At 40.4% G+C, this 26869-nt stretch overlaps 2 protein-coding genes across 16 annotated transcripts in view; one reads left to right on the forward strand and one right to left on the reverse strand.

Moving 5' to 3' along the window:
* Nucleotides 1–231: 231 nt before the first annotated feature.
* On the reverse strand, nucleotides 232–7009 carry LOC119907792 (pyruvate dehydrogenase (acetyl-transferring) kinase isozyme 2, mitochondrial-like; the record flags this gene model as incomplete). Its single annotated transcript, XM_038725473.1, is given in 6 exon segments — nucleotides 232–309; nucleotides 1082–1171; nucleotides 1921–2105; nucleotides 3051–3122; nucleotides 4859–5000; nucleotides 6636–7009. Coding segments are annotated over 6 exon segments (685 nt in total), but the record flags the coding sequence as incomplete, so codon positions are not given.
* A 2579-nt stretch (nucleotides 7010–9588) lies between these two features.
* LOC119907632 (cytoplasmic dynein 1 intermediate chain 1) overlaps nucleotides 9589–26869 on the forward strand; it is a 55569-nt gene continuing 38288 nt past the window's right edge. Inside the window, exons 1-7 of one of the 15 annotated variants that reach the window (XM_038725357.1) lie at nucleotides 9589–10216; nucleotides 11071–11205; nucleotides 11464–11578; nucleotides 12476–12614; nucleotides 13895–13936; nucleotides 15284–15343; nucleotides 15654–15769. In XM_038725357.1, the coding sequence (XP_038581285.1) occupies nucleotides 11086–11205; nucleotides 11464–11578; nucleotides 12476–12614; nucleotides 13895–13936; nucleotides 15284–15343; nucleotides 15654–15769 (592 nt within the window). In that variant the 5' untranslated portion in view covers nucleotides 9589–10216; nucleotides 11071–11085. Of the gene's footprint in view, nucleotides 10217–11070; nucleotides 11206–11463; nucleotides 11579–12475; nucleotides 12615–12968; nucleotides 12975–13894; nucleotides 13937–15283; nucleotides 15344–15653; nucleotides 15770–26869 lie in introns of all 15 variants that reach the window. The other 14 variants (XM_038725358.1, XM_038725356.1, XM_038725359.1 and 11 more) reach the window with 14 other exon arrangements.

A 26869-nucleotide genomic window follows, 5' to 3' on the forward strand; every position in this document is an offset into this window, starting at 1 on the left:
GACTTTTTACCTAACCCTAAACGTACTAGCCATTTGTATGAACATAATAAAATAAAGACTATTTAGGTTGACTATATTTCTACCCATTTTAACCATATAGGTATAACATATAGCACATGTTTCAAATTGATGTTGACAGCACAATATATTCAGGTGAAACAAGACAGGTACAGTACAGGCAAGAGTACATATCTGCAAATTGAAACAATGTGGTTGTTGGGGAAGACATACAATTGACTTCTTTGATCTCCATATCAGGAGAGGTGAGGTAATACTGCTCACACAGCATCTTTGAAGTCTCATAGGCATCTACAAAGTGAAAAAACATCTGTGGTTACTTTTTACTGTAAGAAATTCTAACCACAAAAGACAACTAATGATGAATGGAGAAGAACATTAGAAGACATTATGTTTCCTGCCTTTCAGTGAACTGTTTTTATGGGATTAGTTTTTATGGGAACAGTCTCAAGTATTCAAAAACAAATGTCAAGGTACGTAAACTTGTAAAAGCCAATGTACAATGAAATGTAGAGTGATATGTATCTGTAAATCTAGATCCGTATCTGTGCCAGAGTGATTTGTATATGGAATCTACAGGAAAGGCTCGGTCTTCCCTGCACGTGAATGTTTTGCAACACAAAGGGCGCATGAGGACAGTCTCAAAAGGATCCACACAAAAATGTTGAGATTCACAAAAAAAAATGCCAAGTTGATGAACAAATGACGATATACGTGTTGTAAATTAGACAGACAAATACAGATTTACACATACAAATCACTCTGGCACAGATATGGGTCCAGATTTACAAATGACTCCATGTATTTGTGCATTGTGTTTTATACTTATGAGACTGTTCTAGTCCCCAACAGTTTACACAACACTCAGAGATGGGTCTATTGCAGCCATGCACATCGTGATAACATGTTTCCACTTCCCACTCTGTATACTGACTCTAAAAATATCAGATAATAAAGGGTCAAACAGTCATGAATCTGTACAAACAGAGAGCAGGGTAAAATAGGTAAAGCATGTGTGTGCATATAGACTGCAGTACTGGAGCAGAGGAAGATCCTTCAATACCTTTTACTACCTCCACAACATCACAGGTGGGATCAATGCTGCCAATATGTTTGGGATGGGCTGGGTTCACACTGCCTTCGAAGATTAATGCTACAGGGTACAACACAACAAATGTCAGTCCATAAACACAAACATATATACACACACGATTAACCGTCCATAGATCTTGTACTTTTGTGAACATCAATTTGAATGAGTTCTTCTGCAATTGGACATATTAACAAGAGCTGAACACTATTGCTAACAAAGCAACACAACACTATTATTCTACTTGCAATAATGCCAGATGCATTAATCACTCAGTGCTACAGAGGTGCTGCACTACTGTAGAGCTATCAAGGCAGGCCGGGTGTTGACTATGTGGCGCTGTCTGACAGAAAAAAGAATGTGCAGTGACAGAGCCCCTTTCTCAGGTCAACACTTTCAAATGTCAGCTCTCAAGCATGATTAGCCCTTTCAGTGAGGGATGCACCGAAATGAAAACTCTTGGCCGAAGCCGAAATTGAATATAATGAAAAAAATTGCTGAATACTGAACACCAAACAAGTACATTCTCAGTTTTTTCCATTTATTTAGCCTTTTTTTTACCATTGCATGAATTATATAGTCAAAATGTGCTTTTTACTCTGTCACCCACTGGATTTGGAGAGACTATGGTTGGTGGGTCCGAGGCCCAAGAGGGTCCGGTAAAGTAAATTACATGTGTCCATTTACTTTTAATGTACAACTGTAATATGTTTTATACTTTCTGTGAATATAATCCAATTAATCGTATTTCCATACTGTATAGACACCTTGTGTTGATTAACTCACAGTCAATCACAGAGTGCTATACTGACTGTGCTGGTTCATGAGCATGCGCGTGGAGATGCGGCTCATGTAGAAGCGGTCCAGGAAGTATTGAACGTTCTGGTTGGTGACGGGGTCCACACCGAAGGCCTCCTTGTACTCCACCACACCCTGAGCCATGGTGGGCACCACGTTGTTGTGCCGATTACGGATGTTCACCAGAGTCTGTGTAAAGCTGAGGGCAAAGACGTGACAGACTTGTGGGTATGTGAGGATAGGTAGTAGCCTACACCGTGTTTCTACACACCAGCGTGCACGGTTTTATGTTGCTCCCTTGTCTACATGCCTGCTTAACATAGCACACTGCTGTAAATTCACATAACAACAGGGCTGGATCTTCTGATAAACACATCAAAAACCTATCATTTTTGGCTAAAATTCAAACTAGAACTACTATGACATTTTCAACAAGAATTTTGTGTTGCCAATATCTTCCCAGCCATAACACATAAAAATGCATGCACACACCAGCCTATTAGGGATGTACCAATGTCCATTACCTAGTAATCGAATCAGAGCTGATCCCAGCTAATTTTGACGTACTGGTATCATCGGCATACATGTATTATTTTGTTTTTACCTGCACCTAATCAATGCATCCTAACTGACATGGAAAAAATAATTGCATCAAAACAAGCATCATCCTACACTTACTATCCACCACTTACAGCATACGCAATCAAACAGGTAAACCTATTGTTTGCAGAGCTGTCCAATGGTGACTGGCTGCAGTGTGTTTAATTTTAATAGTACTCCTTCAATCATCAATTTGAAGAAACCCGATTACAAGCAGTAAAAGAAAAAAATTCTAACCGAAGGTGCCCGATTAAAAAAAAGTAGCAAATATTGAAATGTGTGCTGAATAAATAAAGACAAATTAAAGACTCCAAATTAAAGGAATTATTCCTTTTCATGGTGGACCATGCAGTGGAACATTAACTTAATGGAGCCATTGGAGGAACACTGTAATTAATCTTCTATCTTTGAGTGTGACAGTGGCTTTCAGGAGCTGTACAACAAGGTATGTGAACATGAAAGATGTGACCACAGCCATTAGGTTTTCAGGCGTCTGCATTACTGAGTCTGCTCACACTTTTGAAAGTGTCTGTAAGTGACTTACCTTGTCAGGACATCCTTATCATCTGGATCTTGTTCTAAAAAATCTACCAGCTCCAACAAACTCTGTGAATACCTGGTGGAGACAAAAGGGTAGATTTTAAAAGAAGATTCAGAAACACACTTACTGTATAACAATGACAAGGAAGCTCCAGTATTATGAAAAAAGAAAAACATTTATCTGGTCATTGAATTTATGTGAAATTGTGTGTAGGGCATATAAACCAATAATAGAATAACAATGTTCTCGCTTTAGATAAGAGTGGCTTGTTCACAGATCTGTAGGCCAGTGCGTTGAACCGGAATTAAGTGCTGAGCTCATTGAGTCACACTCTCCACCGCTGTCTCACTGTAGAAAAATTGGGTGAAAGGTGAACAGCAGTGTGGCTATGAGTGCTCAGTTTGTCCCTCAACTGACCTCCAGCGCTCTAATTTTGGATTAAGTCCCGTCATGCAAACAGATCTACATCTTGAAATAGACTATTTTGCAACTTTGTTGTAAGAAAGGAAATATCAAGGCGTCGCCTCTCTTCCCTTGTCAACAACATTAACAAGTGGCAATCCAAAGAGCTCTGCAAGAGTGGGAAGAGAAACCCACAGTACAGGAGGTGTATGGCCAAATATAGACACTGCTGCGACTCTTCTGAAAAGTGTGGGGGTGGGGTACTGACCTTGTTGTTAACATGTCTTAATGTGACTTTTACACCAAACATTATCAACATGCTAACGTAAAGTCTGCAGTACAATACTGTGTTTTACCATGATGCAGCTGCGTTGGGAAGACAAACTCTTAAGTAGTGAGATTACCCTGAGAGAGGACTGGGAGCTCTCTTACAACTACCCAGTATCTTTAGCGCTAATTTATTGCTATATGCAATAACAAAAACTGGAGTTTAAAGACAGGAGAATGTGGTTGGAGCCAACATCCCACTAGTGGTCAAGCCTGTCACATGTGTCCAGGGGGAGGTTCATTGTATCTCATCAAGTGAAAATGATTACAGCTATTCTACTAACAGCTGAAAACTATCATTTCACTATCAAATTATCATTTCCCCTACACACACTCTGTATGTGGGTGCATTCGCTATGTTTACAGCCTTAAAGGACTCTTTAGGACATGTACACTGAAATGGGTGTGTGCACACACAAATGCAGGTATAACTCTCCCTGTCTGTGGGTTGTGACCACAAACAAAAAAGGTGGCACTGGTGTTATGTAGTATGACTTCCTCAAACTTCTAAATCTGTGCTACACTCTTTATGGTACAACAAGAAATTGGAGCACATATGTAACAGTAACATACCAACACAGTACACAGATAAATGGCATGTAACCATAAAGTGCACAGAGAACAGCTGGATGTGGGAGGAGGGGGACTGATATATTTAAACAAAACGGACAGTGACAAAACCTCACACGTAAGCCTGTGACTTACTGAATTTACCAAAACTAAAGGAAGCAAATGGCATACAGAATGGATCTGTTTTATATTTAAAGCTAAACATCGGAAAGTTGGAATATAAAGAAAGAGTGATTTGAGAGATAATAAGGAGTGGGCTTAAATGACCCAGACTTTTGTTTCATAGCAATCCCCTGCTGAAACAAGAACCAGTTCCTGTACAGCCTTATATAATCTGGGAACCCGGGGGAAAAAATTAAAATAGATAAACAGTAGGACTCTCACTCTTCAGTTTGTAGGCACCCTACATTTCCTTTCCTCACTCCTGCTATAAAACTTAAAGACTTGATCATTCCCAGATTTTGGTGCAACAGATTATGCAGAAATATATATGTAGTGTCTTGAGATCTTACCAGCTGGTGAGGAGCTTTAGGGATGGAGTGCTGAGGAGCTTGTCAGGGAGGAAATCAATTTCCTTCATGATGTTGGCCAGTCTGACAGGAAGCTCCTGCCGCAGGAACACAAAGGAGGTCTTCTCACATGCATTGGCCGAGCCTGCAGTCACATGAGGGACAGAATCATGAGAAAAAATTACTGAGCAAGCACTGAACTTCGACCCCATTCTGTAAGAAAATATAGACAAATAAAACAGCAACCTTCCTAATCATTAACATTTGGTGGAAATAGGGCCGGGTATCGCTGTATTGTTCAAACTGTTTTGATACCAGTGTCTGTACTGTTACCTTATATTAGTTACCCTATATCTGAACAGTACTGGACTTTGGAAAAAACAACTGTCAAAAGGAACATTAATAACAAACAGAGGTTGCAGAGGTCAAGAACGTGTCAGTGCAACCAGCAGCAACATTGCACACAGCAAGGGCGGCCAGCACCCCAGGGAGAGACTGGTCTCCTGCACGGGTCGTCCCGGACCTCACCAGCTGACCCTCCACTACCTGCACACCTCTTTTCTGCCCTAACACTTGCAAGCCCCCTGCTGCCCCTATGTTTCCGGTCAACACCCGCTGCTACAATTATTATTATCATTAGTCCTACTGTTATTATCATTACTAATGCTATCATTATTAGTACTATTATTTATTTTCATTGATATCAGTACCACTACCACCATTACTATCGTTTTACATCTCTTTCTCTCTCTCTCTAACCAGTCAAGGCAGATGGACGCCCACCCTGAGTCTAGGTTCTGCTTCCTTGCCACTGTTGCCAAGTGCTTGCCCATGGTGGGATATGCTTGGTCTCTGTAAATAATATTACTTGACATTTATGCAGTCCTATCTCAGGGATATGACTGCCAGGTCTTTGGCTCATTCCATGCTTGGTGCATCGACTGAAGCAGTCTAAGGTGTTTTTTGGTTCAGGCCCAGTTGGGGGGTATATCTTATCCCTATGGCCTTCGCCTTTGTCTTGGTATTGTGTGGTAGGATGGGTGGCTGTGGTGCACCAATATTCTGCTGAAGTGCAGTATGGCTTGTGTGGATGCAATTATTTGTGAGCAGAATTTTGCTTATTAAAAAATTTGCTGTTTGTTTGTTCATTTTTGTTGTTTGGTTATTTATGGTGGAGGGAGGTCACCAGTCCCCCATCAAGGAAGCTCAAAGAACAATATTTGTAGCTATGGGGAGCGCCATATAAAAAAATAAAAATAAACACTGTTTAAACTGATAAACAGCCCCTTAGTATCGTTTGACACTCATCCCTAGGTGGAAAATTGTTCAGGATTATCTGTGTACATGGTCTTTTCTTACAGGAACCTGTTGTGCAAATAAAATGGAAAACCATGACGAAAATATCTGCACTTTTCAAGCATTTTTTTTTTGCTGGATTCAATTATGATGTTATAATGTAAGAAGGCCTATTGTAGATTAAGTCAGTCATCAAAAGCAAACCTTCAAAGTGGTAATTGCAGAAGCGTGTACAGTAAAGGACACGATAAAACATCTAAGAAACGTCAGAACCTGCCTTATCTATGTGCATGGGAATTTTACTTGTATTAGCTGCAGCTGTCTGTCAAATAGGCTACCTGCAGTATGTTACTGCAAAGTCAGCTGTGAAGACACACTGAAGGAATAACGTGACTTGTGTGACTGCCATGTGAGCGTGGGGAGGAATTAACGTTAAGTAACGTGCATTGCATCCAACGCAATTAATACTACTCGAGGCACTTACCAAAGTCTATGAATTGCTTCATAGACAAGGGAGAAGGGGAAAACTTAGAAAACCTCTCCACTTGTTTCGGTATCCCAGCAACAGAGCCATTTTTCAGCAAGAACTGAGCGAACTTCATTTTTCCTCTGTTTCGGACCCCAAATGTCAGTGTATCAGGGACAAACTGTCCTTCCTCTGTTCAGCACGCTCCAGTTTGACGACTGCTAAGCTAGCGGGGCTAATGCTCGACGTCGTACAAGACTCATTAAATCTACGTCTTTAAGGATGCTGGTAATGAGTCCACCATCGTTATTTTTCTCGAGCCGTCTGTCTTATGCCCTTCAAACGCTACTTCCAACAGTGCGGGATGTTATTGTTGTCGGACAGGGAAGAGGAGTGATTGACATTCCTATCAACCAATGAGCGCCAAGAGATTCCTGGCAATGGCGCATGCGTGGATTGGTAGGCGGGCATGAATCATGGCAAGAATTGTTGGTTGTTGAATTATTGTACACGTTTAATAGACTTTAACAAACTTGAAAAAAAAATTGAGTAGGGCAGAGCATCGTGTGGTGTGGGGACATAACACACTGTGGGGGAGTGAGAAAACTGTCAGTAACAGATTTGTTAGCTAGGGGGAATTTAGTGTGCCTCAATAATGGAAGGCCTAGCCTATATAACAAGGATATATGTTAATACAGTAAAGAAGTCTTTTATATTAAAAGCATAATTAAACTCATCCTCCTTTACTGTTCAACCTGTTATTTCAATATTCTCACCGTGCCAAATAGGAACAAACTTACATGCATCACAAAGAACGGCACCAAAATAATTGGTCTACCCACCCCCAGCCTCTCTGACCTCAAAAGGAAAGCCATTTTACGGAAAACACTCATAATAGTACACAACATCAGTCATCCTCTCAACACATTCTTTACTCTGCTTACATCAGGATGTGGATACAGATCCCTGGCCTGGAGATGGGCTTGATATAGCAGGAGTTTTATCCCCTCTCCCGTAGCACTACTCAACAAAACTACTTGTTTAGTAAGAAAGTATGTTAGATTGGTATCAATTTGTGTATAAATGCGCTGTCTGATATAGGATATATGTTGCTGTAGATGTGTTTACATTGTTTATATGTGAGGCTATTTATATTGTACATATCCATACTCCTTTATATTTCTTCTTTACATTTCATATTTCTTCTTTTTATGTCGATATATTCTTTACCTTTAACCTTCTATTATTTCTATTCCTTTATGCCTCGATGTGTGCAACTTTGACACAAGAATTTCCCCCAGGGGATGTGATACTGATTCTGATATAGATTGCGGAAAACAATTTCCTGAAAAGGACAATAAAGAATCTAATCTAATCTGTCTTAATATGATATTAAATTGGTTTCAAATATTGCTCCAATTTGTGTCTGGAAAGTATACTAAGAAGGAACCATGCATTATCCAATGTATTGATGCTTTATTGATGCTTGTATGTTGTTCCTCAAATGTAAGTCACTTTGAAAGAATTAGTAAATGTAAATTATGTAAAATAAACATCAGTGCATGTAGACTGTGTTTGAGAAAGCTAACCGGTAGAGGTTTAAGTAGGAAAGTGATGACTATATGGATCAGATTAATGGTAATATGACCCTAGAAACTCTTGATAATTAAATAGAAGAAGGTATTAGAACAGCTGCACTGAGATCCATTGCTAAGAGTAAATGCAAAATAAAGAGTGCGACAGTACCATGGAAGGAGGACAAATGTAAAGAAGATGTGAGAAACTGAAAAAGGCATTTAAAATAATGAAATTATTTTTCATCATATGATACAGTACAAAAACATGGTTAGGCAGTAGTAAGGATGACAATAAGACAAGCAAAAAGGTCATACTGGAGAAAGTTTTGTGGCTCAGTTAGCAGCTCGACTCCAGTAGGAGAGGTGTTGAGAATAATTAGAAAGATGGAAGGGTACAGAGAAGAGTGAAGTTGTCCTGTGGTTATGGGGCTTGTAAAAAAAATTGCAAGGAGATAGTTGCAAGATTTCGATTCTTTGGAACATAGATTGACTCCAGGAGAGAATATTGCATTAAAAATATTGTGAATAAGTGTAAAGATTGAGGACTGGGGAGCGGATTGCATCCTCAAAAATATACATGTTGTTCTAATTACTCCAAGGTTAGATTCTGAAAATGTAGTTTATGGATCTGCATTAAAAACTGTACTTTTATTAGGATTAGATGTGGTGGAGGCCCAGGCTTTCAGATTATTTATTTCAGAACTGTGTGTGCCCTACAAGTTGAGATAAGAGTAGTGCCACTGTGTTAAAGCAAAATCATCATCACAGTGTTTTGTTCACTGTGATGATCCCTATATCACTACAAACTCTAATGGTAGATTTAGAATTACTTCAAATTAAAGCTTTAGAACAAAGTTATATTCCGTAGTCACTCAGTCTTTGCTCCGTCCTGCCAGGACTTACTATTCAAAATAATGGCAATACATTGAAGAGTAATAAAACAAGGCACTGATGTCACATTCATGTGGGTTCCTGCAGATGGTTCCTGCTCGTATGCACATTTGTGGTAATGAGAGAATGGACAAACCAAAGATGTTCTAGATAGAACAATCTAAACAAACTGTTTTAAAAAGAAAACACAGATATACATACTAAACTTTCAAATTCAGAGGGAAAGGGCATTGTATGAAAGAAAATCAATAAAGAGTAGCAACTCTTCTGGGATCAGGAAATGAAACTCATGGCAGTAACACAACCAGAATCTCACACAAAGGATGTCAGCTAGAAGAAGAATAAGAAGGGTTGGAGTACAGGATCCAAACTGTGCTGTGAAATAACAGAATATTTTATTACAGCGTCCCCTACCGACGAACTACAACAAATACATTTACATTATTTTACATTTTTGAACTCGTCTGCTAACAACATTTTTTTTACCCGTCATACATCTTCATTAGCTGAAGACACATCTGGACCAGACGTTGCAACGCTACTCCAACGACCGTAACGTTAGTAACGGTCACCTGCCTGCTGCTTTTTATCTAAATATTACTGGGCCGCCAACTAAATCTAAATCTCCGCAAGCGAGTTAGAGCATCTTTTCTTACCTAACTATGCATAACAGACGGGTAACGTCTGATAAGTATTAACATTTGTTTATTTACTAGGTACGACCGCTCCAACGCACTTCTCCAAATGGCCAGAAGATGGCGGCGTTGCAAAAGCCAGCAGCAGACGATGACAGTGCGCGTCAGAGGCATCCATGACCAGAGGAGGTGGGATTTCCCTTCCTCCTTCTCCTCCTCCTCCTCCTCCTCCTCCTCAACATCATCCTCCTCCTCCCAGGGATGTATCGGCGTGCAGTGCACCTGCTTTATGTCTTATTTGGGTCATCGTCCGCTGAAATGCTCTGTTTTTACCAGTGTCATCAATAGCCACAGGAAAAGGTTCAAACGGCCTGTTCGGTGAGGCCTCGATTCACTGTGATTTAGGTTAGAGGATGTGTTGATTTTTCTTTCGGGGTGCAGCAGTGAGACAGCATCTTTGCCGGGTGACACATCATAATCAATACGAGTGGAAAAGGTACGAGTGGAACAATAACAATAACGTTACATTATGTGGTTATTTATGATTAAATATTCCCCCTTTTTATGAGCTAATCGTTATCGAAGTTCAGTAACATTATTGGGCCTTAACGCTTTGACGCAAAATTGCTGTCAAATTCGTGTTTAGCTAGCTGCGAATGTATAAATGCTCTGCTAGTTAAGTGAACACGTAATGGGTTTGCTGTTTACATATTTATCTATGTGTTATGATTATACTGTGTATTTGTCAGTTCCCATCTATTTCCCAATTTTTGTTCCATATAATTTGCTATGTCTGAGAGATGTGACACTGGCCTAACACCCAGCAAATGACTAGTCAGGGCGCAGACTGCTATGAATAGGTAGCCCACCTTTCTGTAATAACTCATTGTCAGTGAGCCTGAGACAAGATCCTAACCATAAGGCTACCTTTAGTTCCTCCACCCCAACCGCACACACTTATTTATCTTTTTAATTACATGTTAACTGAATTTGAATAGTGGCAAATAAAGTGTTGAGTAGAAAAGTGGCTGCCTAAATATAGCCCACTGGACTAGCTCTACCAGAATAGGTACAAGTGTCACACCAATGTGTAAATCGATCTTGGGTAAGTATGGCCTGTTATTGAAAGCCTTTTTGCCAATATCAACTTATTGGTTGCTGGTCCTGCAAGATTTTTGATGCACTGTATGTGGATGTATAACTGCCACACCCAGTGGGTTTTCAGAAGCATCACTTAGGCTCACTGGATAAACCTATGCTCCTCCATCCAGTATCATGTCACAATGAAACCAGAGTACATTGTGACAGTGCAACACGTAGCTCATTCCTGTTCAAACCTCTTCCTTGAAGCCCCCGTAGGACACCATGTCGGACAAAAGTGACCTGAAAGCAGAGCTGGAGCGCAAGAAGCAGCGCCTCGCCCAAATCAGGGAGGAAAAAAAGAGAAAGGAGGAGGAGAGGAAGAAGAAAGAGGTAAGGAAGAAAGTGAGTAACTTCACACAACTGGCTCTCATGCTGTACCGCACTCTAGTGTGTATTGTTTGTGTGTTCGATTGCTTTTTGTCAGGCCGTGACACATAAAAGGCTGAGGTTGTGTGTGTCCATGCGTGCATACAGTCATCTATGTGTGTGCAGAAGGTTGGTGTTGGAATTTTTGATCAAAATGTGCATGGACATGCATGTTTTAACTTGTCCTTTCGCTCATGATGGGCAAACTGACCTTTCTCTATGTATCCTGAGCAGTCAGAGAGCCAGCAGAAGAGAGAGATGACCCCAGAGGATTCAGACTTAGACCGTAAGCGCAGGGAGACTGAGGCCCTGCTACAGAGCATTGGCATTTCACCGGAGCCTCCTCTAGGTACATAATACTCTTTCACTATAAACCATAAATGAATCATCAAATGGTCTGCAGCTGCCCTTTTGCGATTGTGCTGTAGAAGATATTGTTCTACAGTAAATCTTAAATAGATGTAAAATTACAGCCAAAAAACTTTTGAGGAGCCCTTTAATGATTCAGCTATACTCACTTACATAAGATGCACACGCCAGCCTACCAGATGTGTAATTTGCTGAAATATTTCAGTCCAATAGTGAAATGATCAGAAAAATTAAGTATGTTATTCTATGTGTTGCCATAACTCTGCATATTATAGCACTTCTGTTGTATTTGTTTTGTTTTGTTTTTACAAAAAATTGTAACTTTGTCACACATACTGTTTTAATAGATTTCATCAGATAACACTGCTTTTTATCCTTAGTTGATCCCATAGTTGTGCTTGAACTGTGATCCTTTCTCATAATTACTTTGTGTCACTTTTATAGCAGCTCCCTTTTTTCTGTCCAACTGTGTACCTTATCTTGTAATAAGGAATTTGGACAAAAATAGTGTTGACTAAAAGTATGCTGCTCAACAAAATATCTTCCCTTCACTTGTGGTCAAATCTAATAGATTGCTGCAGCTTGAATTCCCAGGGTGTCTGTCACTTCCAGCAAGCTTTTGGCCTTGCACTGTTCTCTAGTGGTCTGAAATTGTAACAACACTTTCAACACTTCAAAATTGGGTCACCGCTGTCCCGGTTATTAGTTTGATTTATTTATAATGCACCTTCAAATGACACTGAGTACAAATAAATAACAGATACAAAATCAACAATGCATTTGATGCCCTGCCTTCCTTCTCCTTTCTTTTATTTCTTTGTTTAATTTGTCCATCACTCGTTTTACTGTTGCTTTTCATCCCAATTTCTTTGAGCAGTCCATTCTTTGCAGCCTTTAATGTTAGATTCATGTTATTTTCATTATTTAGTCCCGACCCCTGTGTCCCCCTCCAAATCAGTGAGCACGCCCAGTGAGACGGGGAGCCAGGATTCAGCTGACGGAGGAGCAGCAGGCAGGTAGGTCAAAATCACACACTTCCTATGTACCAATGTACAATGTCAGAAGTCTTTCTTGGTTCATGAGTCTTATTTTGCCAAAGCTCAATGGAAATATTCACATTCTTATATAAAACTAAAAGAAATGCTTGATGCTCATATGAAGGAAATATCACACTTGGAAATACTAGAAGGTTTTGCTTACTCTTACTAGACGTGCTCTTTGAGAAGTTACCAATAAACTGTATGTGGTGCCTGAGTCTTCCACAAAGAACGTGGCCTAAAAATGATGAAAACGTGAAGTTACCTTGGGCTGTGGATATTTTTGGGTACTTTTGACACATATCCTGTCTCTTTTCTTGTGTGGCACACCAGGTTTAGGTAAGGATGAGTGTCACTAATGGTGAGGTTGTGGTCCCCTTGTTAGGTTTTGAGTGTGGTATCTGTCTCTTGTCATGGCATCTAGTGTTTTGATGACCACTGTACAGCTGGTTGCTTCTCATAACTAGTCCTGAGAAGTTAAGTTTGATCTCAAGGTAAGTCTCCACTGTAGTCATTCCTGCAAAGAAGCTGGTAGTTTGAAAATACTGCGAGGTTGCAGATTTCCAGATATTATCTGTGCCACATTGGTAAACTTTCAGAAAGCAGCCTTAGTGATCCAGTTAGTGGAATATTTTTTGAAAATAGAGCCTGATGGGCATGAACCATACGCTTGCTGTAAAGGCCTGTAGCTGATTTAAGCGCAAGTGACAAGATGTAAGCTTTTGTCCTTTTGTCGCTGTTCTGTAGGGTCTATTCGCAGTGCTGACTAGCTCATGTCTCATACATGCTTCCGCCACTGCAGCATTTATTTACATGCTTTTACATCCATAACACACCAGACCAGTGGAGCAACTATTTGCCTTTAAGTTCTGCACATGGCTGCTCGGGTGAATAAAACTTGCAGTTGAGAAAAAAGTGGTCATCAAGCGCTTTCCATTTGCTTTTTAATGGCAGCTGACCGCAGAGGTCAGTGTGTGAGTGATGCCCTCAGGGGTCATTAGTGATGTGTTGTTCTGGTATGGCCAAGGGTGGAATTGGGGATGAAGAATGTGTGTTAACTCTGTAAAGTTCATAGCAGAAATAAATTCTCATATGTAAGACTTTTGTTTCTTTTTAGCTTTTACCAATTGGATTTTTGGTGAGTTAGTTCCAGTGCCTGGAATGAAAGATTTTCTTACCCCCCCAAATCCACCCTGGATGATGGCATGCCATTTTGAGCTTCTCCATTTGTGGCTGTGTATGTGTGTGTCCCTTCTTAGGTCAGGGTTCTCTAAAAACAAGTCCCAAGCACTGAGCTCAAGGTAAGCATTTTCACGTCAAACCCAGGAACCCCCCCCTCCCATTTCTTTAGTTGAGTTTACCCTCATGTGAACACAGAGAGGTACCCACAGTGTTGTCAGTGGTCTTATAGCAATGTGTTCCTATCATGCTTTATAAGATCAAAACAGCGCAGTGCCCCTCTGTTCTTCGTTCCTCTGCTCTCCCCTGGCGACTTCCTGTCTGAAGCCCTACTGTCTCCCTTAATACCAGCTCCAAAGATTTTCGCTCGCATGAGTTGAGCCATAGAAGTAATTTAAGCCTTCACAGAGTTGACAATCTGCTGCTTAAAGTGTCATCGCTGTTACTGTAAAACAGCCGGTCTGTCAGGCTAAAGAAATGCCTTGCCACTCTCACCTGGGGCTGTGTGGCACAAGCTGAAGGTCTAATGGGCGTATTCGCTGGCCCTAAAAGGTATCATCAAAAAGTGTAGCGATGTTGGAAGCGCTATCCTTTCACAGCTGGTACATTTCTACCAAGTTGCCATTAAAAAACTCTCTAGGTTTCAGTTGCTGCTTGATTTCCCTGTAAGCAAGTCGTTCCTACCTCCCCAATAACACTGCTTTTTATCCTTAGTTTATCCCATAGTTGTGCTTGAATGAGCTCATGAATTAAGACTTGTCAAACTCATTGATCATGCATGGCAAGTAAACTGTCATATCGAGCGAGTAAAATCTTTATAAATGCAATAATTTGATTTTCATATGCCCAATGTTTTCACGTGAGTATGTATATATAGATTATGTTTTTTGTGCTGTGGTTGTGAGATGGAAAATCCAGTTTCTGGACACATTGTTCATGGCGTTCATGCATTATTTGGCACAAATGTGTCCTTGAAACATCAAGACACAGAATGTCAGACAAACATTAACAACAAAAAAAAGATTAATGTCATACATGTTGCTAAACCTAGATGCTGTAGATGATTAAGAAATCCAAATAAAGATTTCTGCAGAGCTTTCCTGCATTGTATCTGTATCTTAAATGTATCTGTATTTTCCACTTGTAGATACTTGGCAGAAGACCAAGAAATCTATAACAAGACATGAACAGAGCATATTTAAATGAGTAGCATACATTAAAGTATAATGAAATATAATGTCTCCCTGATGCATAGCCCTCCCACGCTATATCCACTTATCTAGACATTGTTCCATCTTTGCATGAAATTCGATGGGAATTCCCGTGTTAAGCCCTTCTCTAGATAAGTGGTCTGTTAGTGAGTGTGAGTGTGCTGATGTTTGTGTGTTTGTTGTAATGTGTCTGTTTGTAAACTCGCATGTCCTCTCTTGCCCCCCCCCCCCCCCCCCCCCCCCCGTTGGTGACATCAGGACGCTGCAGTGGGACACAGACCCCTCTGTGCTGCAGCTGCAAGCAGATTCTGAGCTCGGGTACATCTTCCTTCTCTCCTCTTGTTCACTGCCTGACAAAAAAAATACTGTCATACATCTTATTTAGCATTGCATGACACTTGTTAATAGTCTAATTTAATAGTCCATTTAAAAGGTCAAGCCCTCTAATGATACAGTCTTCTGAATATTGAGCTAGTTCTTACAAGCAGTGCATGGCTCCTCATTTTATTCATTGCTAGAAACATTTAAACAATTTGAGATATATTATCTCAAATTGTATATATCGGACTGATTGGGTTTATGCAGAATATGATTATGCTAATAGGAACATCTTGTCTCTGTTACCCAGGCGCAGGATGCAGAGGCTGGGTGCCTCTAAGATCACACAGGTAGACTTCCTTCCCAAGGAGTTGGTCTCTTACAGCAAGGAGACACAGACGCCGCTCACCGCCCACCTGTCTGAAGGTGAGTATTTGTGTGTGTGCGTGTGCATGAGTGACTTCTCTTTGACAGTCCATATCCACATCAATAGTCTGAGATACAAGCTGTTTTCGGAGTCCGTGGAGGAACAAAGGTCACAGGAGGCAATAGAAGGTTTCACGTTGCAATGACTGTCGACGTTGTGTGGTTGAATTTGATCCTCCTTCGGTTAGCCAGGGCACGGCCTGTAAAGCTGGAGAGATTTAAAGGTTGACACATGATGAAAAGTTACCCAAGATGATTCCTTATGGATGTTAGAGCATCACTGTGTGTGTGTTTGTGTATATGTGTGTGCGCGCGTGTGTGTAGGTGCAAACAATAATATACATTTGTGTGTGAATGTTTATATATTCTTTAAATCATCAAGTTTTCAATTTTTCCATTATGGATATTATTCTTGGGAATAGGAATAGGAAGGACATCCCGTCGTGACTTGGTCTGGGAAGAAATGGTGTACGTGTGTTTGCATGTGAGGTTATGTGTGCATGCATGTGTCTCTGCAAGTGGGCGTGCACATTTATACTGAGCTGCAGTTGCTAAATACATCCATATGGTGAAAACTGAGGTTAGTCCTGCGCTGGATTTGGCATAATGGTGGTGTTCATAAATTCGAGGCTTATACATTTCAGGATTTTTCTGTTGGAGGAGAAAGACAACAGCGATTTGGATGCGTGACAGTTGCAGTTGTTCCACTTAATTGAACTTCACGCCTTTAGTATTACTGCAATAAACAGATATTACACACGTGTAGGAATGCGCATACCAATACTACTCCACTTGCACGCTCTCTATCCAAACTGACTGTCAGACATGTAAATATATTAACTCACAAACACACACACACACACATACACACACAACATGCTCCCTATCATCTTCTCTATCTTCCTCCCTTTAGTTGCCAAGACAGCTGGCAGCCATGTGACTGTGAAGGGGTTGGACTTCCTGCTTCCTGTCATTATAATAGATGGGTCTGGTGTGGATTCCACTGCCTTCCTCCACCGGCGACCACCACGCACATACACACATGTCTATCGTGATCAGCATCCAAACGGCCCACCTCAACCCCCCCATTTCCTTGGCAGACCCAGGAATAGATCATTTATTCAACAAGTGCACAGGCATTGACTCACATATGTGTCCTGGGAGATACACGCATGCATGTGCACTCACACATAGAGAGAGAGAGAGACACACACATCAGAATCAAGTTTTTTTTAGGCTGCTCGTACACACAAGGACTCCCGTTGTCAAAGGGTGTCAGTGTAACTACACAAACAATACAGCTGTTGTAAACTGTACAGAGTGTTTAGGAAAAGAGATAAAAACTATCAATTAAACATCCAAACAAATAAACATGCAGTAGTTACCATATACAGGTCAAGTAATCGGTGTATACATACAAACAAATGTGCGCACTGTGACTGGTCATTGCCTGTAGCAATGCGATATGTCGGCTCATTTAAGTTTGTTTATTTTCAGCATCCAACAGCATTTTCTGGAGGTCCCTCTGTGTGTGTGTGTGTGTGTGTGTGAAAGAGAGAGAGAAAGAGAGAGAACATCTGGGAGCCAGAGCAGAGCTGTGGTGGTCTACAGGGAGGTGACCCCGGCCTTAGGAGACCCTTCCTTTGCATACTACCACAAAGCGTGTGTGTTTGGAGAAAGAGGAGGAAAAGCAGCTGATGGTCGCACCTGCCTGCACTTCTGGCTTTATTGTTTGTTTAGGCCCATTCCTTTTGTTGATTACTGGAGCCAACACGCAATCGCAATTTCAGGTTGCAGCTACAGGTTGTGTACATGACCATTTAGGCAACAGCTTCAAATGTTCTGTCTGCGTTTCCGTCGTCACAGCCAACCAAAGCTGATCTTAGATTTTTGTTGCTATTTATAACGGTAGGTACTTAAACATATTGATTGCTAATCCGTAGTTGATTTGTTAAGGGATGCAAAATGATTCACATTTAATAAAATGTGACTTTTAGGATTAAATATAACAAATAGTCTCTTTGAGCTACAAACATAGGCATGAGTTCAGTATACATGTGTTTGTGTTTGTGTTCCATATGTACATTTCTGTAGGTCATCAGTGTGTATGTAGCTTTGAGCTAAGCTCACCTTGAAGCTCCTGGTGGTTTTCCCATGCAGATGTTTAGTGTTTCCAAAGGTTCTACTCTAATGGCTGGATGAGGACTGACTATCTTACAAACTCTTAACTAATACAATCTTACTTTGAAATGATTTCCAATAGCTACATTTAAATAATGTAAGTAACTTAATTTTAAGTCCCCTACTATGCTAATAACCATTTCATTGTGTTTTTCCTCTTCCACAATTTGGTTTACTTACACCCTAATGCTCTCTTTATGTCTTATACATTCTGATTCTCTCTTTTAGCTCTCTTCTTCTCCACATTGCTTATCTTCCTTTCCTTCATATCATCCTCTACATTCCTTTTCTCCCGTAAGGGTCTGACCTGGGCCAAACTGTTCTGTAAAGTACTGCTACCTTTGGTGTGTGTCAGAGTTGTACAAAGCACAATAGAGGGACCTCTAGTTGAATGGATTTCTATATGTGCGTGTTCAATTTTGTGTTTAAGGATAATTTCAACAGTGATTGAAAATGTCTCACACTTAAGAAACCAGTCCCGGCATTGCTGACCTGCCAAACTGACTATTTTTAAGGTCACATGTCTTTTTTTATATTCCAGACATGATCTCTATGACTAGATGTGTTTTTATCTCTATCAAATGTTATTAGATTTATTAGATATGCCTGAGTTTACTAGATGACCCTCAATATAAGAGGTGGTTTCATATTAAAACTGTAATACTGACATCAAGTGTGTGTGACAGGAAGGATAAGCATAGGCTCATCGTAATCACTTTAAGTCGTTGACGCATGACTTAGGGATTCTCTCATGTCTTCTTCTCCTCATGAACTTCTGACCTCCCCAGCTCTCGTATCATATGAGTGGCTGGCTGGCTGCGCGTGTGTGACGAGAGTGATGCAAGTACACTTTATAGGAGTGTGTGTGCTGGAGACTGAATACAGCTTTATCGAACAGGATTGATTTGATCTGACTGTTGTGTGTGTTCATCTTCTACATAAGAGTTTGCGTTTTAAAGCACACATGGAGTTTGTGTGTGTGACTCTCATTTAAACTAGTTAATGATATGGCTTTTCATTTCCGTGACCAATTGCCTTCCTGTAATCGTGATGTGTAGCTGTCATTGAATGTTCCTTTTCCCAGTGGCTGCTCACTGATCTGTCTGTCCCGAGTGTCCATTGTGTCAGGCAATCAGATTAGCCCCAGTCACGGTTGGCTCCAGCTATTTACTGCTATCCTAATGGGTATGAATGGACATGCCTGTCGTGAGGGAAGGATGTTTTGTCTGACGACATATCAGGGAAATAAAGTAAGGTCTAATGTGGTGTGTGATAGTAACCTAACCTACTGAGGTCAAACAAAGTGTGTGTTGGTAGTGTTTCATGCCTCTATCGTGTGCCTAACCATGTTTACATGTTGTTGACAAAGAGAAGTGGCTTGCATTTTGAATTTTACTTAGCTTTATTAATATTTCCTAAATGTTTTTGAAAGGTGACGCTGTTCAGCACAGAAACTTGCAGTCTTATGGTAAACAGCGAGTTTACAGTAAGACTGTGACTGTTGATAGAAACAAGATTCTTATTTTAATTGTGATGTGAAACAGAGAAAGTCACACATCCTCACATGTGAAGTGGCACAATATTTCTGTATTAACAATGGATCAAATGAAGGGGTCACGCAGTAGTGATGAACCCACAGAGAATTTTCACCCAGCTCTGCTGTTCCTCTCTGCTCTGTGGGGCATTTTAGTGTCTTTCAGCTCGTTGGTTTTGGTTTTTGCGACTATCCATCTTTTCAGTTTTGGTTCAGTCTCACTGCTCTTATTAGCTGCATTTCCAGCTGTAGCGAGCAGCTATTTCCAGAGAAAAAAGTACACTACCCGCCCATCACCAGATGACAGACAAAATCTATAAACTAAAATCAGATGAACAGATTGCTGTTACACCACCAAAAAGCCAGGCTTTTTTGGGGCGTGACCAGAATGTTACTTTGAAGTGACAATCTTATATTACATGAAAACATTTCTCTCTGCTAAATGGAAATAGTGCGATATTTTGTCCTTACGTTTTACGATACAAAATCGAATTATCAGTGTTGAACAACGACACAGGAGATTCACTCAGACTGAACCTTCTCTTATGTCTACTATTTAACCACAGCAGTTGCAATGCTTCACCTCTATTTTCCTCAGGTCTGACAGCATTTTGTAGAGCCAAGTTTAAAACACTATGCATGGGAGGAGGGGGTGCGATTTCACATAGTTTCAGCAAAATGTGGGCAACCTTTCTGTCTCTCTCTTGTTTCTCCCTGCATCCCTCCTCTGGACCAGCCAATCCCTCTTGGCCACGAACGGAGTGAATGTCAGCACAAACCCACTCTTTTACTGTACTGATCCCAATCTGAAGATAACTATCGGTGTGTGTGTGTGCTTACTTGAGATGTTGGCAAGAACAGGAAAGGTCAAGGGGAATGAAGGCAGTTTGTGCATGTGCCTGTGCACGTATACATGTGTGCAGGTTGTGAGGGTGTAGTGTGAGCCTGACCCAGATTGTAGTAAATTGGTTTCGCTCAGTGGAGCCTTAAAAGATCCATAATAGGCCACAGTGGAAAGGTAGCCAACGCAATTGAGAAAAAATGAAGGGAAGGTAGAAAGAGAGAATGTAAATGTGGAGAGCAACTGGAGAATAAAGAGAGGAATGGAGAAGAAGCAGTGACGACCACCGAGGGATGCTGCAGCAGTTATGATATTACAGCAGTAATTGTTTGCAGTGAACCACAAGTATGCCTTCAGAAGTACATGTCTGTGTGTGTGTTTGTTTATGATTTGATGCAACTTTGGAAAACCCTCTTTTTAGGGTTAAAGGTTCACAGGGTCAAGAGTTTGTGTTAACTGAGCGTTTGTATAGAGTGCAAGACTCTCTCTCTCTCTCTCTCTCTCTCTCTCTCTCTCCCCCTCTAGTATTTTCTGGCCCATTAGTTTTCAGGGTCTGTACAGCTTGAGTATATAGTTGGTCAGTAATTCACTCCTTAAGTATATTTACTGCAATAAGAGGCTTTCTTTTGACATGTGGTGGACTGGTAATGGCCTCTAATTGCAAGAGAAAACCTATTTCCAAGCATCAGTCTGAAAAGACACTTTTTTGGTTTGTACTCACACGCATACACATAAGCATACAGATTCATAAATGTAAATACACATGTGCACACTAACATACATGGGGATAAACAAACATGCACACGCCAGCAGATATGTACACGGAAGCACACGTGCACACTGGCAAAGCAGCCACCCACCCGCACACGTGCTTGTACGTCACCTGAGCTCTACATAATCCCATAATGGAGCAGTTAAGAAACCAAACTGCAAATTTATGAAATGATCCTGACCATTGGCAGCACATTGGTTCAATTAGACTGTTTACTTTTGTGTGTTTTTTCCACAAACTCCTAAATATATCAAATATGGCTCAACAGGTCCTGAAGCGGTACATATTTATCAACAGTTGTGCAAAAAAATGTCTTTCAGGATTGAATCCAATAGGCTGGATTTTAAATTGGCACCGAAAGTTTTGTAATCTGTGTCTGAAACTCATTACTACATAAGTTTAACAGTTTATAGTACTAGGTTATAGAAGTTTTTGTGTTGCACATATGAGTTTGTGCTGCATAACAGACAAGCATGGTTCACTGGATTGAAAATCTGCTTAATCTTAATGTGTAATTTATGTTATATATATAAAAATATTTATAGGTTTTATCTGTCACTAAATTTGAGTTCTGGTTGGTGCATTTATAGCCATGTTTGCAGTCATAAAAAAAACAGTCGTATTAAAAACATTAAAGCAAGTATTGCCGCCAAGCCTGGAATACCTTATTTCCTATATGTAGCTTAGGTGCAGTAATGTTCAAGCTGGGTATGGGAACCTTAATACTTTGTGTTATTTACCAAAATGTGTCTGTAGCACCAAGTATTAAAAATATTGAAAGTTGTCATCGAATGATTCGTTGATTAAATTTTTCTTTAGTGTAATATTTAAATACAATTCCAATTCCAGATTCTATTTAGTTTAGGCAAAATTCTTGTACAGCTCCTTATGTTGAAGCAGCATTTAACATTTGAGAGGTTCTCGGCTTCTTCTGTTATATTGTCAAAAAATGTGTTTATATTTCTCAAAGTAAAGTATGGTTTTCATAATGGTAACAAAACTCATATATTGTATTGGCACTGGTAGGAAAAACCTGTCAAATGATACCCAAGCCCTACTTTTAGTCATGTGCGTGGGCTACACACGTTTAATAGATAAACAAGTCAGATAACATATACAGTACGCTGTCAAAAAGTAAAGTGTGTACGGTTTAGTCTGGGGTGCTCAAGTCAGCAATGCAGTAAATATAGCAACCATATGTCAAATGTAGGTTTATGTAAACAGCTTATCTTATTGGCTGTCATTATGCTCAAGTAAGGCCTGATTGGAGCCTTTTTTTCCACCAGTTTCTCCTACAAGACATCATCAGGAGGGAAAGTATTACTGTGTTGGACAGTGGGCTGAGGCTCATAGCAAACACTCATAAGGTTGAGGTCCTTTAAGTTCCCTCAGCCAGTTTATCCCGTGTCTGTCTTTGGCATTTTCTACAATCCAGTGAAGCAACGAGGCATTAAAATGAAAAGAGTGAATGTTAACACACTCCCAGTCCATACAAAACCGACATGACCGAAGGGTTTGTGGGCAGTCTTCAAGGTCCTGGATGGAGGAATGTGGTTGCATGAGTGTGTGTCTTGCATGGTTAGGTACTTATATGTATCTGTATGTGTCTGCGTATGTGCATATATATGTGTATGCAGCAACATATGGAAGTGCTTGTCTCATAAATTGTTGTTGTTCCAGTCAGGCGGCTACAACAGACTGAACAGACCAGAGGTTGCTTGTGTGTGTGTGTGTGTGTGTGTGTGTGTGTGTATGTATGTGTGTTTTTTAAAGGGAAAATTCAAGACAAATCGAGAATAATCACAGCATGTGTGTGAGTATACCCAGAGGACTCTGAACCAAATGTAGTTTTACTTTGAATTTCTTCTACTGAAAGTACATTAAAGAATTGTCTTGTTAGTTTGGCGACTTCTGGACATTTGCAAGAGGGACTGCCTTGAGGTAGCAGCTTCTAGAGATAGTATTTAAAACAAGCGTGCATGTGCTGTAGGTACAGAATCACGCACATGCTGAACTCATACTTCATGTCAGACTTGGGTTTTACCATTAGGATCTCCCCTCCCTGCAGACACACATAATCGTCCAACACTTCTCACTTTCTGTCCTTATAAAACAACCCAGAGTTTGACTTTCATCTTCAAAAGGGCGTAGCCTTCACTCCTGTTTCACTCTCAAAATTGATGCAGGGTCCCAAGTGGTTTCTGTCAAAATGGCCATGGCAGTCAAAACCCAGAGAAACTCTTGATATTAGAGGAATATAATGTCTTTCACAGTGTGTAAGGTATTCCAAGTGAATCACAGATGATTGCAATTTTCCCCTATGACCACCGTATAATAAGGTACATGAACCCCTTCTTCATCTCCCTCCCTCTAGCTTTCTGGCAAAATGGCCATCATCCAAAATAATATTTGCCATCTGATGAGTGTTTGAGATGAGTAGCAATACAGTTTCACATGTCTCTTTTTTCTCTTCTCAACTGTTTTATTTTTTTTTCTTTTCACTTGCATTTCATTGAACTTGACTTTTTGACATGCGTGCCCCACCCTTCCCCCTCCTTGCTGCATTTTTTTCTGTACGTGTGTAAAACAACAGCGGGTCTTGAACGTTTGCCTGGGTGGTCTCCCTTGTACTCCAAGATCCTTTTCGACTCTCCAGGGATTTTCATTTGAGAGAGTAGCGGTTCACTGCCACAGTCCGTCTCTAGCTCATGCCCCTGCTTCACTTAGTTGTTCCAGTTTGATGTTTGTTGAGTCTTTGTTTGTCATGTTGTGCCTTTGACTGTTTTATACTCTCAGTTTAAATACTGCCACCTTTTAACAGACCTTTTTAGCACGGGCAATCAATTAAACATATAAACCCCAAGTCAAAATCAATGTAGGTTGAAACAACATCCGTTTGTTTCCAATTGTTCTTCAGCCAACCCAGGTAATCAAATTCAACAGCCTTTCAAATTATTGTTGCAACTGATGTAAACCTTAAATTTCCAGATCATTATTGCAGTGTATAGCTTGACACTTGATTGAAGTGAAATTTGATAACCATGCTGGTTTTTTGTTTGGCTGCAGTGTGGCATGCTATTCTGCAACTCTCCAGCAGGGTGCACTCTTGGCACATATACTTGAGGGCTCTGTCAAAGTCTCACCAACCCATAGTGTGAGATTTTTATTATAAATTGATATTATGAAATAAAAACAGTTTTACAATTAATCTCAAACATGTGTTGGCTTTTAAAGTCTTATTTTGATTGGCAAAATCTCACTAGATTTAAGGGCAGTGCTTTCTTTGACTTATAAAGGTGTTGAGCAGAATATGTGTTTGTATATTTATTTGACAGTGTTGCTGAGGTGCTGGGAATACTTTTGTCTATTTAAGTACAATCCAGAAGGATTCAACCCCACGCGTCAACCTTTAGCAGGACTATAAAAACAGTCTGTCCCATCTGTCCGTCCGTCCCTCATTAAAACAAAATGAAACACCATCGTCATCCAAGTGGTAAACATAGACCTCCAATCACCATCTGAGCCACACACACTCACAAACACACAGATGCACACGGCCCTATTTCTGAGTGACACAAATCCCAGCTCAGATGACGCGTTGAAAAGTGAGTCGATGCCACAGCGGTGATTTTATGTAAGACGTTTTCTTTCTGTCGGTCTTTCTGTCTGTGTCTCTCTCTCTCTCTGACTGGGTTTTTGACAGTTTGGAAAGTTTGAAGTCATGGGTTTTAATCAGGGCCTTGTGGCCAGGCTCAAAGCATGGCGTGGCGTGGCATGATGGCTCAGTTTAAAGATGTGGGTCTGGGTCGGGGCCAAGCCTGGGTGGCACTGCTAGAAAAAAGGGTGGGGGGACTGAACGAGAGAAAGAGATGGGGAGAGCATCTACTCTAACTACACCCACAGCACAGAGCAGAGTTGGCCGCAGACCCTCAAAGTCCTGAATGGGCTAAAGTAAAGCTGATTTTGTGTGCGCATGCGGATGTGCATACGGTGTAGACTTGTGTGTGCATAGACTTGAGCACACACACACACACACGTACGCAATGTTTGATCAGTGTGGGGAAGTGTGGTGAAGAGATGAATTAATCTAAATCATCCTGTGGGTTTTAGCCTCACCAGTTTTACATCAGGTCCTGCTGCTAATGTATGTGTATGTGGCGAATACTTTTACCCCTACTGTGGTAATCATGAGTTGATGAACCGTGATGAATTTTAGACATTATTTTCTATTAAAACAAATGGAAAGGAAAAAAAAAATACAACATCAACTTAAAAAAACAGAATAAAAGAAAAGAAAAAGAAGTAAAAGGGTTTGGAGGATTATCAGTGCCTGACATGTTATGTACTTTCACTTTGTCTTTCACTCTATGGGAGGAAACAAGTATTTTACAAGCAATTACTCAACATTTGACTGACTTCTTTAAGAGGCTTAAGTGGTGTTGTGTCTTTGCAATACAATTTACTTGCATGAAGTTGCAACTGTGGACTCATACATTGAGTGCATGCCGTATTGTTGCACTTTTCTCTACAGTCCGTCCTGTCTGTTATGACCATCTACAGTGAGATTCTTCAGCAGGTTGGACCGCCCTCTCACCTCTCTGCAAAAGATCTGTTTGACTTTACAGCGTGGCTGGCTCCAAACCATCAATTTACTGTCCAACCGGACTAACAGAGGTCCCTAAAATGTTAGCAGCGTTTCTCTGTGCTCAGAAAGATAGTTTTATGTGAATCTAGCGGAGTATTAACAAAACCGTATGATATGCCTTTGGTTGTCAAGACAGTTCTTAAAGACACTTGTGAGTGGGTGCAAAGCTTGCAAAGAGCTTGACAAAAGCATGAAAACATAGAGCAGTGTTTATTTTAATCTCTAGGTCTGTACCCAAAATGAGCCATGAGCCTGTTCCATATGGGTGAAAACATGATGTTTCTCCTTTAATGTCCCAAAGCAAAAGAGGTCGTTGAGCTAAATGGTGCTAAATCCTTTAAGAATTGAGAAGAGCCACGGTACTGTAATTCCAGTGTTACTCTTTGCTTTATGTATTTATGTAGAGATTATAATGTTTTCAAGATTTATCCTATTGATACGTATCTTTTTTTTAAATGTTGGTGCCAAAAATAATATCTTGTATTTCGGTGGGCCTATCATATCACATTTAATTTACCTCAGAATTGCGTCATTTTATTTGTGACCTATATCATTGTCTCAGTTGTATAAAATCATTGTAGTAATATCTTTTCTTTTTTTTTTGGTATTTGAATAACAAGGATTATATTACTGGAAGTGGGATGAATAAAAGTGAGAAAATTCTCCTGATGCCTCAGGTAATTTGTAATATATGCAGAGGTGAAGTGGATGCAGTATGTGTTTGTGTATTTCTCTAACAATAAGAGTTGTTCTCTGTGAAGTTAATGCATATAAGTGTGTGTGTCTGTGTGTGTGTCTGTGTGTGTGTCTGTGTGTCGTGCCAGTGCCACATTAGAGGGGCCTTTCAAGTCATGTCTGCCTCCTCCTACTCCTCTGCATAGTGCTTGTGTTGTGGTCTTCTCAACAGCCAACCTCCCAGAACCCCTGCGAACTCTGTGTGTGTGTGCATGCGTGTGTGTGTGTGTGTCCATATGAATGTGTATAATGTTGTAGGGTTATTCCCAGTATGTGGCATCCCCCCAAATCTTGCTGTATTTCTTTTTTGTGTCCTTCTCTCTTTTTCCGCCGCCTCTTATCTCTCATATCAGTATCTCTCTTTCTTTGTGATTAATACAAAAGAGATCTAT

This window comes from Micropterus salmoides, unplaced genomic scaffold (genome assembly GCF_014851395.1).
Source record: "Micropterus salmoides isolate LMB-PRFRI ecotype aquatic unplaced genomic scaffold, ASM1485139v1 Ms_hic_scaffold_17, whole genome shotgun sequence".
Lineage (NCBI taxonomy): Eukaryota > Metazoa > Chordata > Actinopteri > Centrarchiformes > Centrarchidae > Micropterus > Micropterus salmoides.